The sequence below is a fragment of the Periplaneta americana genome, chromosome 10 (genome assembly GCF_040183065.1).
Source record: "Periplaneta americana isolate PAMFEO1 chromosome 10, P.americana_PAMFEO1_priV1, whole genome shotgun sequence".
In the NCBI taxonomy this organism is placed as follows: Eukaryota; Metazoa; Arthropoda; class Insecta; order Blattodea; family Blattidae; genus Periplaneta; species Periplaneta americana.
In genome coordinates, this window is record NC_091126.1 from 148,943,981 (window position 1) to 148,961,792 (window position 17,812).

Consider the following 17,812-nt stretch of genomic DNA (forward strand, 5'->3'; position numbering starts at 1 on the left):
ATGTCCTGAATTCAATAAATTAGAAGCTCTTTCAATGACCAATGATCTTCTGGGTTACCAGACTCTGGTAAATTTTTAATAAATTATTTAATCCATAATGAATGAATAATTTTCGTTCACCAGCTGAAGTTGAATTTTCTTTTCCACATCCTTACAGTGCACATTTATCACACCACAAAAAGTAGCTTCATTATATTGTTATATGCTTTGAATGTGGTATTAGCAGTATGTAACTTGTCACAAAGAATGGTAGGTAGGATATTAAATAGTCACGCAGATTTCGTATTTATCTCAAATGTGAATTTTGCAAGAAGAACTATCAATGTAGATTGACAACATTCCTTTGCAATATATACAGGGACGATTTTTTTTTTAATTTCTGTCACACCATTTTCTTGTGATTAACACCTTTCAGAATTAAGATTATTTGTTTTACAGTACGTACAAAATAAATTCCTCACAACTAAGCGGAATACTGTTCTTTAACAAAATACATAACTCTATTTACTTCAAGTTCTCAAATCTAAATTTCTTGAACAAGATTTCTAGGACAATTGTATTGTGAAGAGGCTGGTGTTTGGTGCAATACTGGCTCTTTTTGATGCAGGATTTTATTGTTTCCCGAGAAAGCTTATTCAAGGGCAAGGAGAATTCGCAACATACTTCCTAGTTTATTATGTACAGATTTTAAATTCAGACCACTATACAAACGCATTTCATACCATCATCATTTATATGAATTTGGCACATTTACAGTCTTACTTACAGTCCAGTAAAGCAAACTGATACGGAATTCAAGATGTTTGGAATGTAGATGCTCTTGAAGGAGTGTATGAAAAACGTCAATGGCTCTTCTATTACAATCAGTGAGGTAAAGACGATATATCAGGGTGAATAATAAAGACACAAAAGAAAAAAAAACGCAGGAAAACTACTTTTTCCTTGTGCACTTTCTTCATATCAAGAAGACCATCTTCTTATATATGTATCAAAATCCTTTGCTACTTCTTCATACAAGCTGAAAACAGTCCCATCCTCACATCACCTCTTTAGCCAGCAAAATTCAAACTGTCACAATTTCTTGCTGCAATTTCATGATTTCCAGACAGTCTTTTTCTCACTGTACTTTTCAACCTGGTCATACTATTCATTCTGCAACACACAAATGACTGAGGAACAAATAGAAGCCAAAATCCTTTTAGTTAGCTTTCTGGAAGTCATGTTAATCCATCTGATCATAATGACTGTATCAAATTTTATATCTCTACAGCACAAATATATATTGAATGTAAGCCTCTAATAAAGAAAACATCTTTATTCTCCGGTCGTATTGCAGCTCCTTCAATTAAGTGAAATATGCTTAAATATCAATCAAAAGAGTAGTGCTCAACTGTTGAAGAACGTCGAAGGAATAGTATAATAATAATACATCACAAAATTATATAAATTAAAATTCTTCCTTTAATCTCTGCCTAAATCATCCTGCACTTACAATAATATGAAGAAATATTATTATTTTGGAAATCATCACAAATTTCCCCACATCACTCTCGCATGTTCAATACACCTATTCCTATCCATTCATGCATTAGATAATAATTTATTACCAGGGTCGGAATATAAGAGAGTATCACTTTCCCAGTGTCAACAGCCATGTTTAATTCATGTACAGTGTATGTAAGATGATGCAGAAGACATTATTACTCTTTAAAATATTACATAATAAATGACAGGTCAGTATTTTATTTGAAAAAAAAAAATATGATATTTCACAGGTGTTACACTGTTTTCGAGTTCTTGGTTTTCAGTTGGAAGAAGTATGGCTGTCATGGTATAAATCTGTCAGATAAGAGAATGAGTATTTGCTTATGTTCTCTGGCCTTTCTTAGAAACCAATTAAAATCCAAATATTACTTACAGTTGTTGGAGCAACTTTCTTTTGCGATAATATTGCTTATCACTCTCTTCCACTAGGCTAGCTCTGTTAGCCTCAATCAATTTCAGATGAGTCTGCACATCATCGTCAACAGTGTTCACTTTTCGGGTCACTAGTGACTTACGTCCTCTCTTAGTAACTGTAATCCATCCATTGGACATGGCTTTGTTAAATCCCACTTTTCTATCACGTAAACCATTCTGGAACAGAGCAATTTCAGAGTTGTATTTAAAATTTTTGTTTTCTTATCCTGTGACCCATCCATGCAACTTCCTCAGTAGCACTTCCCACAGAATAATAATAATAATAATAATAATAATAATAATAATAATAATAATAATACAGTGAAACCTGTTCAAGACGTAAGTGACATGGTCCTAATTTTTTTTCCGTTGTGGACAGGTTTCCGTATTATTCAGGTGTGACATTAAAATGGAATATTTTGTCATTCATATACATGAAAAACAAAATGGCATGCCGCAAACTGCAAGAAGTACAAAATATTCCGTTTAACACTCGACCATTAAATCACTTAAATCGCTTATTACGTTTGTTGAATAATCTTGTTAAAATCTAATTTTCTATATAAATATTACCGTAACTCACTCATTAGTCATTAAGCATTACTAAAGTTTACTAATCTCATTCTATTTAATATCAAACACTATACTCTAATACTGTACTGCATATCACTGCACATTATTAATTAATTGGACTAGAAGCCATGCATTAGAAGCCTTGAATTCTGGTTTATTTAATTTCTTTCCCAGTTCAATAGCTTGCTTTGCAGAATAGATCCCGAAATTGGCATGCTCTTTGAAAGGTCATGAAGAACCCACTCCCACAACAGTTCATTTATTTCCACATGAACAGTTGCTTTCTGGTTCCTTTTGTGTCACCAATATTGGCCGCACGCCACTCACTCATTATGATCTTTATTTTTTAAAGTGTCACACCTGAGTTTTCCACAACTGTACTTCAATATTATTTCACATAGACTTTGTTTCTAATTTGCCTTTATCTCGATAACTTTTACTTCATCACTTAATGTTAATGCCACATTTCATGCAACTTTTTTTTTTTTTACCTGAAAATCACTACACTTGCGCTCCTGTTTAGCTACGACAGCATACGGGTATAAAGCATTGAAAATCTTTGAAGGGACTCGTCTGCCTAGTCAACAGGGTAATAAAATGTATGACCAACAGGCCAACACACCCTCGTACCCTTAGAATTTTGCAAAGAAAACTTGTTTTTATCTTAGTGACCTACATATTTCGTATATTCCTTGAAATTACACGCTGTTTTAAAATATAGTTACAAAATATAGTGTATGTCCAAAATATTGTTTCCGTTTTGAACAGTAGCAGACAGTTTCCGTTTCCGCGTTGGACAGTTTCCGTTTTATTCAGGAAAAATTACACATAATACATACAAATTTTGCCGGGACCAATAAATTGTTCCGAAATAGACAGGATTCCAGATTGTTCAGGTTCCGATTTGAACAGGTTTCACTGTAATAATAATAATAATAATAATAATAATAATAATAATAATAATCACAAGCACTAATATTAAAGAAGTAGTAGTAGTAGTAGTAGTAGTAGTAGTAGTAGTAGTAGTAATAATAATAATAATAATAATAATGAGAGAAACCTGTTCAAATCGGAACCTGAATAATCCAGAAATCTGTCTATTTCAGAACAATTTATTGGTCCCAGTGAAATTCGTATGTATTATGTGTAATTTTTTATGAATAAAATAGAAACTATCCAATGCGGAGATGGAAAATGTCTGCTACTGTTCAAAACGGAAATAATATTTTGGGCACACTACTGTAATGTAAACTATATTTTGAAACCGTATGTGCTTTCAAGGAATGTACGAAATATGTAGCCACTAAGAGGGTGCGAGGATGTGTTGGCCTGGTCACAGTATAGAGAACATACAGTAAAGACACCTAAGCCATTTCGTGGGAACAAATTCTGAGTGCGCATGTCATGAAACCGGGTGTATTATCTGGAACCTCCACCAGATGGATCTCCATCTACGACAGGCTGGCATAATTTAATAGTAACTGAAAACATTCATTATTCATCTTTTAACGATTTTAAAGACATGAGGCAAAGGAATGGCAATATAACCACAATAATAATTATTTCCGTATGCAATCATCATGAACATATTCACTAATTGACGCTAACGTTCAAGTCACTGTTTGAGGCTTATGTTGGTAAAATTGATCCAAGTACAACATAATACATCATGGCGTCTGTTGCAGTGAAGTGCGAACATGAACATCAACAATGGATATAAGTGCTTTGACTTGCTAGCGACATAATATTAATGATAGATAATATACATACAAGATTATTCGTATTACTGACCAATAAAATAAATAAATAAATATTTTGCTAATATTTTGGTAGTGATTTGATACTAGCGACATAGTTGGATTCATTGAGAACTAGACCTTACTGAGCTTGAATTTAGTACCAACAACATCAAAGGTGCCGACAAGAGTTGTCCCTACTGATTCTTCTTATACTGTGGCCTGGTGGTCAAATTTTATTACCCTATTGACTATGCAGACGAGTCCCTTCAAAAATGTTCAATGCTTCACACCTGTATACTGTCATAGCTGGGTAGAAAGCAAGCATATTAGTGATTTCGTAACAAAAATGTTTGAGTAAAAATGTTGCACTATCACTAAGTGATGAAGTAAAAGTTATCGAGAAAAATGAGAAATGAAGCATATGGAAAATAATGTTGAAATTTACGAATGGAAAACTCAGGTGTAACACTTTGAAAAATAAAGGCTGCATCATAAGTGAGTGGCTTATGGTCAATAATGGTGACATAGAAAGGAAACAGAACTGTTTCGGGTTCGATACCCGGCCCCGGAACAATTTTTCTCTCGAAATTATTTGGAAAATATGTTGTTGAAGTTATCTGACAATCTTCTCGGCTAGGTCATATAGACCTGCTAACCAATGACAGGTGTGGTCCTTCAAACAGTTTACGGGTTTCGTGTAGGTGATATAACTGCCAGAGTATAAAAATATAGTGCCTATGTTAAAACGGTTACATTTTTTGTTACAAAATGGGAATTACTTCTTCACCACTTTGTCCACTGTACAGTCTTCTGGAAGAAATGGATCAGAATCCTCTTTAGAGATGTTCAGTCCTTCTTTTTAAATCCACTATATGTGAGAAGTACTGGAGAGTAAGGCCCAGTTGCAAAAACACCGATCAAATATGATTGGCGATCAAGGAGGGTTTGATTGGCCATCAGTTCTATTTCTGTTGCATAAAGAACAATCAATATTTGATCAGAGATAAGTCTTCCATCAGATTTGCTCAACAGATTTTTGCTGGTTAAGTGACTGATCACTGATCAAGTATTTATATTTTATCTTTATAGTGCAGTTACTGCAATTTATATAGTAAATAGTTATAGCGTAATAATATTGTTTTCGACATAATGGATTCTTCTGATGAAGAAATTTTAGAATGAACGAAATATTATTAAGAAGAAGGCATTTCCGTGATAGACAAGAATTGTTTTTATGTATAATGACAGAGAATTTGAGCAAAGATTTAGGTTAAGTAAGGATTCGTGTGTTTTGTTACTTTCAAAAATTGAAACAAATATATGCAGACAGACAAATCAAAACCTATCACTTTCTCCTATGAACCAAGTTCTAATAATGCTGAGATTTTATGCTGTTGGAATTTTTCAGGCGGTCTTGGGTGATCTTGTTAGGGTCCACAAATCAACTATTTGCCGAGTAATTAGGAATGTTATGCATGAAATTGCTTCGTTATGGCAGGGTCTCATAAATCCCCCAACCTCAGACAGAGAATGATTTGAAATCCAGAGAGAATTTTCAGACATGTCAGGATTTCCAAGAGTAATTGGTTGTATAGACTGATCACATTCCCATCCAATTACCTAGTGGAACTGATGCCGAAATTTATCGAAATAGAAAAGATTTATTTTCTGTTAACGTACAGGCAATATATACACCACCATTGAAATTCTGGAATGTTGTAGCCCGTTGGCAGGGTTCTACACATGACAGCACAATATTTTTAATGATTATGTTACGAGCTCAATTTGTAAATAGAGAGATGGGCAATGGAATTCTTTTGGGCTATGGAGGCTATGCTTGTTCCAATTTCTTGTCAACTCCTCTAGCAAATCTCACAACAGAAGCCCCCTCACGTTTTTTGCCTGCTTCATTTTTTTTTTCACTATATTGTAGTCTATATACAAATAGAATCCGCCTGTTTCCTTTCTACAAAAAGCAACAAAACAGCAGAGCATTCACTTGTTTTCCTAGTCACTGCCTACTTGATGCCTTCGTTTCACGACTTTTAAAGAGCATCAAATTGGCTGTGGTTGCTAAATAGTGCTGTTATCAAATGCATTTCGTTCTCAAATCAGCAATTAGTAAATCGAGACAAGTTGATTGGAGATTCATGTTTGTGCAACGCAATGAACAATCAAATAAATCAGACTTCAACTGATTGGCGATCAGGGACTGATTTGATTTGCATTTCTGCAACCGGGCTGGGCCGAGAGTTAATGGTTTTATTGCCAAGAACTCACCATTAGTTAAGTTAACAACAACAAATTTTGTAATATCTGCTACACTTCTGGAGAAAAATAAATTTTTTTAGAGGTTTTGTAAAGCATATGGAACAGCTGTTAAACTACCACGTGTCTTAATTTTATGTAATCCAGTCATAGTCCAACAAAAATATGAAAAAAGTGATTTTACCTCTTAACTAAATTATGCATTAATTATAGTTCCCTTGGTAATCATCAATTTGTGTTACATCATGGTTATCTGGCTTGGATATCTGTTTATTCAACCAACATACTGAATATTTATTAACATTGAATACATATGGAGTTATCTGGTCATATTGCTTCAGATAAGATATAGGTAGTTTATATAATTGATAACTGCTATCTGACATTTCAGAAACATCTAACAAATACTGCTATTGATTAGATATCTGATGTTCTAGAAATCAGCCAATAGTGTCTGAGCTTTGTCGTGTCATCTGTCAATTCAGCTTGTATGTCTTAATGTTTTGCTGGAGCCTTGTTATAGCAAGGTTGCCAGGTGTCCTGGATTGTATGGGAATACCATATTTGAGACTGTAACAGCTTGTTCCTTACTGATCTCATATGGGATGTCCAAAATCTGGTATTTACAGACCAGTAAAAGAATGTCAACTTTTCATAATAAATTTTCTTTTAATGTTCCATGCCTTTACTTTACAGATATTGTATCATACATATGATATATTTCATGTCATCAATTTTTCCCATGTAATTGTGGACCCTATGTTAAATCATCACTTACTTACTTACTTACAAATGGCTTTTAAGGAACCCGAAGGTTCATTGCCGCCCTCACATAAGCCCGCCAGCGGTCCCTATCCTGTGCAAGATTAATCCAGTCTCTATCATCATACCCCACCTCCCTCAAATCCATTTTAATATTATTCTCCCATCTACGTCTCGGCCTCCCTAAAGGTCTTTTTCCCTCCGGTCTCCCAACTAACACTCTATATGCAGTTCTGGATTCGCCCATACGTGCTACATGCCCTGCCCATCTCAAACGTCTGGATTTTAAGTACCTAATTATGTTAGGTGAAGAATACAATGCGTGCAGTTCTGTGTTGTGTAACTTTCTCCATTCTCCTGTAGCTTCATCCCGCTTAGCCCCAAATATTTTCCTAAGCACCTTATTCTCAAACACCATTAACCTATGTTCCTCTCTCAGAGTGAGAGTCCAAGTTTCACAACCATACAGAAGAACAGGTAATATAACTGTTTTATAAATTCTAACTTTCAGATTTTTGGACAGCAGACTGGATGATAAGAGCTTCTCAACCGAATAATAACACGCATTTCCCATATTTATTCTGCTTTTAATTTCCTCCCGAGTGTCATTTATATTTGTTACTGTTGCTTCAAGGTATTTGAATTTTTCCACCTCTTCGAAGGATAAATCTCCAATTTTTATATTTCCATTTCGTACAATATTCTGGTCACGAGACATAATCATATACTTCGTCTTTTCGGGATTTACTTCCAAACCGATCGCTTTACTTGCTTCAAGTAAAATTTCCGTGTTTTCCCTAATCGTTTGTGTATTTTCTCCTAACATATTCACGTCATCTGCATAGACAAAAGCTGATGTAACCCGTTCAGTTCCAAACCCTGCCTGTTATCCTGAACTTTCCTAATGGCATATTCTAGAGCGAAGTTAAAAAGTAAAGGTGATAGTGCATCTCCCTGCTTTAGCCCGCAGTGAATTGGAAAAGCATCAGATAGAAACTGACCTATACGGACTCTGCTGTATGTTTCACTGAGACACATTTTAATTAATCGAACTAGTTTCTTGGGAATACCAAATTCAATAAAAATATCATATAATACTTCCCTCTTAACCGAGTCATATGCCTTTTTGAAATCTATGAATAACTGATATATTGTACCCTTATACTCCCATTTTTTCTCCATTATCTGTCGAATACAAAAAATCTGATCAATTGTCGATCTATTACGCCGAAAACCGCACTGATGATCCCCAATAATTTTATCTACGTACGGAGTTAATCTTCTCAAAAGAATATTGGACAAAATTTTGTACGACTTCAACAAAAGTGATATTCCTCGAAAGTTACCACAGTTGGTTTTGTCCCCCTTTTTAAAAATAGGTACAATTATGGACTCCTTCCATTGTTCTGGTACAATTTCCTTTTCCCAAATAGCAACTACAAGTTTATAAACTTCGCTATATAATGCACTTCCACCCTCTTGTATTAATTCTGCCATTTCAATGTTAAATCATCACACTACAGATAAAATGAAAGAATTTCAAGTGACAATAATGCATACGGCTTGTTTCTGTATGCTTCTACTGTACGTCAATAATGAAAAATAAGTGGCGGGAAGAAAGGAATAGATGTTTCACAGATCTCACGAAAGCAGAGGTCCAAGTTAAATTAAATTTTAATCATAATTCTCTTTAATTTTTGAGGCAATTAAGATAAATTCAACTTTGTTATCTAATGCAAAAGTAAAAGAAATAAAATATTAATAATCACAACATAGGAGGGCAAAGGCTAAGTGGAATTTCCTAGTCTCTGATCAGATCAAAAACCCTGACAGAACTGATATTTAACCCTTGCAGTGAATTTCGGTGAAGTCCGGAGGGCCTAATTGGTCAAATCTACTCTCCTCACCTCCATGCTGGGGTCCCCTGGGATCTTTTTAAGATGCGAATGAGAGAGTGGTGTGAGGAAAGCAACGGGAAGCTACCACATTTATCTTTCCCAAGAAAAACTGCAAACATGGCAGGATGAGTCTTTCCACGATATAAGATTCCGGATGTGAGTTCGGGGTAGAAGAAGATATCAGATGATAGACAACATTAAGATGTATGGATCATATGAGGAAACAAAGAGCAAGGCAGAAAATAGGAAAGACTGGAGAAAGCTGGGTTTGCAGTGAAAGATCTGCCCTTGGGCAGAACACTAAATGAATAAATCACAATATAATTTGTAGTACAGGGCTAGAGTAGCGCAATAGGCCTAAATTCAGTTAATAAAAATGGATACTTTCCACTAGAAATCAGTAATTTTATTGGGTAATTTAAGTAGCACAAAACCATTTCAATTGGGGAGATCAGAAGCAAAGAAGTGTAAGTGCACTTACGTTATTTTCGAGAAAATGTGATTGAAAGTTACTAAGCTTTCGTAAATTCTGTGAAGTTTTAATTTTAAATGTTAATGTGTGATATGGTTATCCCTTTACCACTGAAATTTTAAATACTTTAGTTTACCCTGGATGCACGTAAATAATGTTTTTTAAAAATGTCACTTACACCTCTTTGCTTCTCACCGCCTCATTTTTTTTTTTTTTTTGGATACGTAGAAAACTATGGCAATAATATGCCATATTATGCATATTGAATTGTCTCAAATTATGTGCAATTTTCTTGCATCTCGAGGCTCGACCTCATTCTACCCTGTATTGGCATTCTGAAATTCTGGTAACATTACATTGGAATACATTTCCGCCCCCTCGAAAATGTACTATGCCTCCTCACACTGATGCCATCTCTACGCCAGTTGCAATACTACACCACATTCTGGTTGGGTAAATACTATGGAAATTGTTATAATGAATACTGAAATAGAGGTGAACAGTTAATTCTGGAGAGAAAAAATCTCAGGAACCTTGGTTCTGTCTACCATAAATACGACTTCACCATCACCAGGATTCGGAAAAAAAAAAAACACTCATGCACACAAAAAAAGAATGATCATATTATCTGTATTTACATCTCTCTACAACTATCAGTAACTTGTTCCTAATTTTTTCCACACTTAAACCTGGTTCTATACCAGCAAGGACAAGCACTGATATTTTCTATAAAGCATACTCTAATGGCAATATGTGCTTCCCAAACACCAATGCTGTTGTACTGTACAATGTAATTTCAGGAGTGTATAATTCAGACTTTCTTGAGTTTTTAATAAGCAGCCAAGTTGAAACAATGCATCCAAATTCCTACATGTGTAAATGTTATTTGTTGCGACTGTTTGAATTTTTTTTACCAACAAATGTATCAATGTACTAGTGAGAAGTCACTTGAAAGAGGAAAAGGAAGGAAGAAAGAACACAAAAAAATGCATCAAAGAATCCAAAAGCTAAAAAGTAATGCATGATTAATGTTATGCATTAGAATCAATAAAGTGAAGACCAATTTGTGTAAGTTTTGTTTTTTTAATAATTTTTTCCTTCAAAATGATTTCTCTTTTACATTTAACCTTTAAATATTGAACAAAATATGCATCTTATGAACTCTAATTTCCTCATCCAGTCCTGTATATTAAATGAAGAGTTTGAATTCCTACCTGATTTGAAAGGTCAAGCCGCTAGGAGCATCACATGCAAGATGTGTCTGCCTATTATAATGTGTGAAATACCACAAGATGTCTGTCTTGCTAGTATAAAGTCTTTGATATTAGGTTAGGGTTGGTTTGTGCATAGCTATGTTAATTTATTTGCAGTGAAGAGGAATGTCTTTCTTCGTAAGGTATGGTGTAATCCGCAATGTAGTACATGATATAAGCTGAAGTTTTTCGATTGGGTTCACCTTTTGTATAAGTTTCGAAAGTGTTTGTGTAGCCTAACAATTAAGGCTGTGGAGCACAAGTGAAGGACGGTGGTTCGAGTCTCGACACTGGCAAGGTAAGTAAAGTTGTGTGTTAATGAAAATGTAAGTAATGTAAACATAAAATTAAATAGTAGAAATAGTCACGGGATGAGGGGAAAGGTGAAGAATGGAAGCATGAAAGTGTAGTAGAGTATGTGAGGAAAGTAGAGAGAGTGGAAAGAAAGAATGAGGTACAGCGGCGGTTCCTCTATATGAGCACAGGAGCACGTGAACACCTTAAAAACCAACAATAATCATACATATTACTGTATTAATATTATTACAGGTACATCTATTACTTTCCAATGTGCAATGACGTTCCTACATTTTTTTTGTCTCGAGAGAATGTCCCGTTTGTGTGACGTGTGTCTTTAAATCTCCATTGGACATGTTGACAGCAGTTCGCACAATTTTTCTCTAGCAGGGTGAAATAGCCTGAGGCGAGAATATTTTCTGGTTTGTTACGATGGTTACAATACCTCTGGCTCGCACAAGTCTTAACGTGCTAGTGACAGAGAAAGAGAGATGCTCCATCTTTGAGTCTGGCATCGTGTTCCTTTCTCCCTCTTTCCTCGTTTTCTCTCTTTTCAAAATACTCTTACGCACGGGGGCTGATTCTGTTGTCTTTTGTTCAGCAAAGTAAGGAAAATACAAGCTCCATTTGAGCATATTGAAAGTTGAAACAGTAATACAGTACTTGAAGTTTGGAGACGGACGTGTGTGTAATTGTGAGTGTATTAAATGAAAAGAGAATTAAAACATTCTTCCGTAACACCATGACAGAAAACCGATTAAATACATTGACTATGTTGGCAGCGGAAAAAAAAAACTTGTTAACAACATAAGAAACTTCAGTAATAGTTATTGATAAGTTTGTATCGCTCAAAACTAGGCGAATGGAGTTTCTCTACAAATAAATCCACATCTTCAACACCATCTACAACAGCAGTGAAGGTGAGTCCTATGAATTAGTTTTACTCTACCCTTGTTTAATGGTTTTAATTTTCGTTTTATATGCGTAGATTTGGTGCATGCATATTAGAACTCATTTATCTCTGTCTGTGACTCAGCTATACGAGAATATATGTGTGTTCATTATTCATATTTTTTTGTGAACACCCATCCATGAAAGGCACAAGCCGCCACTGGTGAGGTAAACTTTCGTTATTTTTCTTTCCATACGTTTTCTAAGGTGTTTGGATCAGTGACATAACTTACACCCCCGCAGAGGGGGCCCTGAGGCCAGGGGAGCCCAAAAAAGTTCAGTGGTTGCTGACGCATATTTGGAAATGAGTTCAAATTACAGTTCAAGGCTCAAATTACGCATAGCCACTCTTTTTACTCTCTGGCATATGGAAATATGTGGTACTGACTGCCATCACTGGACCCGAGGATGCGCATACAATGATTCAAATGGCATCATACACCCCTGTCAACTGCCTCAGTAACTCATCTACAACCATACTGCAGTGACGCCAATGTTGAAAATGTGAGAGTGATTTTTATGGATGGAGACATTGTTTCTCATGGTGTATTTTCATGTCATCAGGTTGCCAGAAGTTTTGTATAGCAACATGTCTGCTTGTCACTAGATTTAATTCATCATTTTTCTCGTGTTTTGTGTCAACGAAACCTTTTAAAAGTAATTATGAACATTTAAGTGGTGCAGAAAGATGCAAAATGAAGAGCGAACTTGAAAAATCTGTTTCGAAATTGATTAAAATCTCAGTATTTCGACCAAGCAGTCAAACACAAACTACCTGTGGTTGAACGAATCCCAGTGTTCCAGTACCATGACTCAAGAAAGACTTAGTGCTCTCAGTGTATTAAGTATTGAATGTGAAAAGGCCCAAAGACTTGATCTACATGATTTTATTGAGTCATTTGCTTCTCAAAAGTTCAGAAGGGAAATGCGCTTGTTGAACTAAGCTTTACATTAAATTATTTACCTTAGGTACTGTTGTATAATCAAAGCCTTAGTAAAATAGTAGTTATATCATTTAAATTTTTTTCAGTTCTGTTCCATTAATTTTGTTTAAAAATGGAGTATTTTGCTATGCTAAATTGTTTTATTCAAATTAGATTTAAAAAATAAAATTATGAAAAAAAAAAAAAAAACAGCAAGGAACGAGGCTCAGACTATAATTTTTGCTGGGAGGGGGGGGGGGCAGCTATAAAAGTTACACCACTGGTTTGGATGATATTGTTTTTTTTTTTTTTTTCAAAATGGGGCATTTCTCTTCAATATGGTTCGGAATATTTCATTAACATATAATGCAGTATCTGTATATTTTTTTTTTGCACAATTTCACAGTTGTCTGTATATGAAAATGTACCCCTTCTACAATATGAACTTCCGGTCAATGTTACTTATGTCCCGCCCACTATAGAGACATAGGCCAATTTTACACATATTTAGTATAACTTGTTGCTTCTTTGACAGGTTAGGTTTGGTTAGTTTAGGTTTTTGTTATAGCCTACCTTGCATATACGATTATAGCGCAACATTGGCAGTGATAAAAGTGAAATATTCGTTCAGTGGGCGTTGGATACTCTACATTCACCGAATTTCCTTAAACATTTCTAAGATTTGTTGACGTTCATATTCATATGTTGGTCATGTCTTATTCTAACATCAATATCAAAAACAGAGATTAACATGTAGTCACTGTCTCACTTCTAACTTAAGCTTTCAATTTCCCAGAAAACTTGTTTATTAAAAATGCACTAATATTGTTCCCACAATATAATTACCTACCAAAAGCTCATTCTGTAGAATGCCTTCGGGTGGTATAGCATTGAACACAACAACTTCATGGCTTCCTCTCTCAGCTACTGCCTTTCCTTCATCTGTGAGTTCCCACTTTGTGGCCGCCTGCTGGTCCACAGCAATCAACTGGAACATAGCATTATTTGAAATTATTCTATTCACATGACCTGCATAAATCATCCCATTACAAATCCTATGTAGAATTCCCATAAATGTGTATTCAGAATCTGCACATTCGATTTCAGATGGGGTACTTGGCATTTGTTATCAAGCTTTGCTTCACATCTTCACAAAAGATCCCAGTGTTTACTTAATGGGAATTGGTCCCACAGTCACCCTGGAATTACTAAGACGATAAAAAGTCTTTCTCTTTCCTATGAGCTCATGCCACTTCCTCCCTCTCAATTTGAAACTTGCCACTCTACCTCACTTTAAAACAGAAATTATAAGATACTTATTAAGCATAATTTCACTGTAGGTGAAAACATTTTGTCCAAAACTCGAATATATAGGAGAAAAAAAAAATGGATGAAAAAGGGTAATTATTTACTTTCTTTGATGGTACATTTTCTCGACGAAATTTATTCAGAACTCCTGATTTTACTTTGGGAATAAGTACTAACTAGTAAAATTGAGCGGAAAGTAAAAAATTTTCATTTTATCTAGTTAGTATTTTCGACTTTCAGGTATAATCTTGGGTAGACTTCAGTGTGCGGTGCAGTTGACATACGGAGAAAAGTTAGTGTGTTTGTGGTAAATATTTGGCATGTACTAGTGGTAGTGTCTGATCATGGGGATCATGTTGCGCTGGTTTTTACCTTCCTCCAGATTATATTTCTGTCCACATTTCAAATCATGGAGGTCTAAATAAATTCGGATAAATCGCAACAAAGAGAACGCCAGTATGGGAAGTTATCCCAACCCACACGAAATGTGCATTCGACACAACACTCACCTATCACGTAGCGTATCTGGTGAGCTTGTAGGGGGAAAATGCAAGGAGTTCTGCTTATTGTGATTTTCCCAAAATGTGAATATTTTATTCATCAAATAAAATGATAAGTAAACCTCGTCCGAAAATGGAATAATATATTATCCTACAATAAATGTCTCTGAACTTCACTTTTCCAGTTCCGACTGCCACATCCACGTACTTAACTCGTAGTCCCACGTTCCTACTAACACGTGCAATAAATTACAGAAAATAAATGAAATTATGTTTGAATGTTTTTACAGTGTTTTTAACTTATTTCTGGTAATTTCCGAGAAGACACCGGTCTTTTACAAAGCATATGGATTAGTCGAGGGGATATCTAAATGACGTGATTTCAATGATTTAAGATCAATGAAATCTTTTCACATATTCTTCGGCCTCATATCACTTAGATAGTCCCTTAACCAACCCACTAAACTTGTCACAGAGCTTGTAAAAGACCGGGTCTTCTCGAAAATTACGCGAAATAATACATTCAACAGCTTTTCCGCCACTTATTAAACACAAAGATACTCAACAAATAAAAAAAATTAATGACAAAAAATACTTTTTGGGGTATATATGTATGTAGGGCCATGACGGGCTAAATAATTGCCAAAAATTTAATTAAACTTGCATAGTGAAAGAACCTATACATTGAAACAAACCGAACCTAACCTACAATTACATGCTGGAATGTGTATTGCAAGAAACTTACGTCTCCAAGTGCTTGTAAACTTTTCACAGCACCAACCACCTTCTGGTGATCTATCCCTATCTGATTTGAAAATTGTAATGTGTCCAGAGTCTCATTTTTAACTAAATACTTAAGTATCTTCTCACTCAAATCTAACGCCATGTCTATCTCTTCCACGCGGTCACATAATCTCACTCACACTCCCGCTCTCTCCATTTCTCTTTGCCCACGGACACAAAAAGAAACTGTTTCCATGTAGCCAACTGGATGTTTGGATCCTATAATCTTTGAAAATTGGTTGATAGTTAATCTCTCTGTATTACTACTGCTTTAGAGAACACGGAGGTTAATTGCCGTACTCACAATTCACATAAGCCCGCCATTGGTCCCCATCCTGATCAAGTTCTACCTTCATAACCTACCTCCCTCAAATTAATTTTAATATTATCCTCTCATCTACGTCTCGGCCTCCCCAAAGGTCTTTTTCTCTCCGCCCTCCCAACTAACACACTACGGTATGCATTTCTGGATTCGCCCTTAGATGCTACATGCCCTGTCCACATCTGTGGAGTAACGGTTAGCGCGTCTGGCCGCGAAATCAGGTGGCCCGGGTTCGATTCCCAGTAGGGGACAAGTTACCTGGTTGAGGTTTTTTCCGGGGTTTTCCCTCAACCCAATATGAGCAAATGCTGGGTAACTTTCGGTGCTGGACCTCGGACTCATTTCACTGGCATTATCACCTCCATCTCATTCAGACGCTAAATAACCAAAGATGTTAATAAAGCGTCGTAAAATAACCTACTGAAATAAAAAAAAGCTACATGCCCTGCCCATTTCAACCATCTTTATTTAATCTTCCTAATTATGTCAGATGAAGAATACAATGTGTGCAGTTCTGCGTTATGTATACATGCATAAATTTGAACCAAATCTCCATAATAATTTTTAAAAAATGCGCTAGGTTGGCATTTTCGCTAGTCACGTTTTGCCTAATATAATAATAATAATAATAAACCATGTATTATGGGTCCCTATCACCACAGCCTGGCACGTCCTCAGGTTGCGGATAAAGGAGATGGCTTCCAGATATGGAGGGTGGTTGCGATTGTATTGAATAAGCAGTCACGGACAGCCGATAAGGGGTGGTCCTCCAGCTTGGGAGTTGGACTAACAACCCATTACCGTAAAAAAAATAGCCTTTTACGAAACTCCAACATAAGAGTGATAGTTGGGAGACCTGAGGGGAAAAAACCTTTGGGGAAGCCGAGACGTAGATGAGAGAATAATATAAACAGTTCGACTTTCATGAAGACACTGGTGTCCTCTCCAGTACATTTTCCTCCCTGCCATAGAGGACACTGGTGTCCACTGCTACATGCTTGAATTTGCCATTAGCTGCATTCAGTCGGGACAGTGCTACCTCAGCTATTAATTTTTTATGAGTGGCAGCAGCTGTGAGGGGCTGAACTAATCGATTCCAAAATGTCTGCTGTGTTTACAAACAAACATACCTTTGCTCCTTCCCTGAGTGAGCAGCAGAAGTGCAGTGAACAAAAGTTTGCTATGAAAAATGGCGACCGCTCTTACAGCGAAGCCAAAGTGCCATCAGTCAGCAAAGCATTCAATGATTTTGCTGACTTAGCGCTGCCTCGGCTGAACGCAACCACTGTCTCACTGCTGCATGTCCACTAGCTCAGCATTTTGTTTATACATATGCGTCCATCATGGCTCACAGTAAGGTCATGCATGCAGCAGTTCTTATGGAATGTTTGGTTTTGGTGCAAGAATGATATGTCATATTAAATCTTCTCTACTTTTCTTCAAATTAAAGTAAATAAGAAAACCATTTGCATACACATAATAGTTATATGTGATTACTTTTATCCATTATAAGTTTTACATGGGAAGAGTATAGAAAAGTATTTAACTAATGGTTACAAGTTAATAAACAATGTTCCAGGCCAGAGAGGTCACAGATGTCCACTACTCAAAAATGTGTCATTTCCAGCTTAACTTCTTTTTATTTTGGAAAAACTAAATATCATTATCATTTACACTCAATTTACAACACAACAGCTACACGGACTGGCAAAAAAAGTATAACACTTAAAATAAATTACATTTTTTTCTATATAATTAGGAACCAAAGAATTCTCTTCCAATTTTTAAGAAGCTTAACACATTA

The 17,812-nt window shown here is 35.7% G+C and overlaps 1 protein-coding gene across 1 annotated transcript in view; it reads right to left on the minus strand.

Moving 5' to 3' along the window:
• Window positions 1–15,828, minus strand: part of LOC138708095 (phenylalanine--tRNA ligase alpha subunit-like) — a 40,771-nt gene extending 24,943 nt beyond the window's left edge. Inside the window, exons 1-3 of the mRNA XM_069838264.1 lie at window positions 15,649–15,828; window positions 13,946–14,083; window positions 1,919–2,136 (exon numbers count right to left, since the gene is read on the minus strand). Of these exons, the coding sequence (XP_069694365.1) occupies window positions 1,919–2,136; window positions 13,946–14,083; window positions 15,649–15,789 (497 nt within the window). The 5' untranslated portion in view covers window positions 15,790–15,828. The remainder of the gene's footprint in view (window positions 1–1,918; window positions 2,137–13,945; window positions 14,084–15,648) is intronic.
• Between the last annotated feature and the right edge of the window lie 1,984 nt (window positions 15,829–17,812).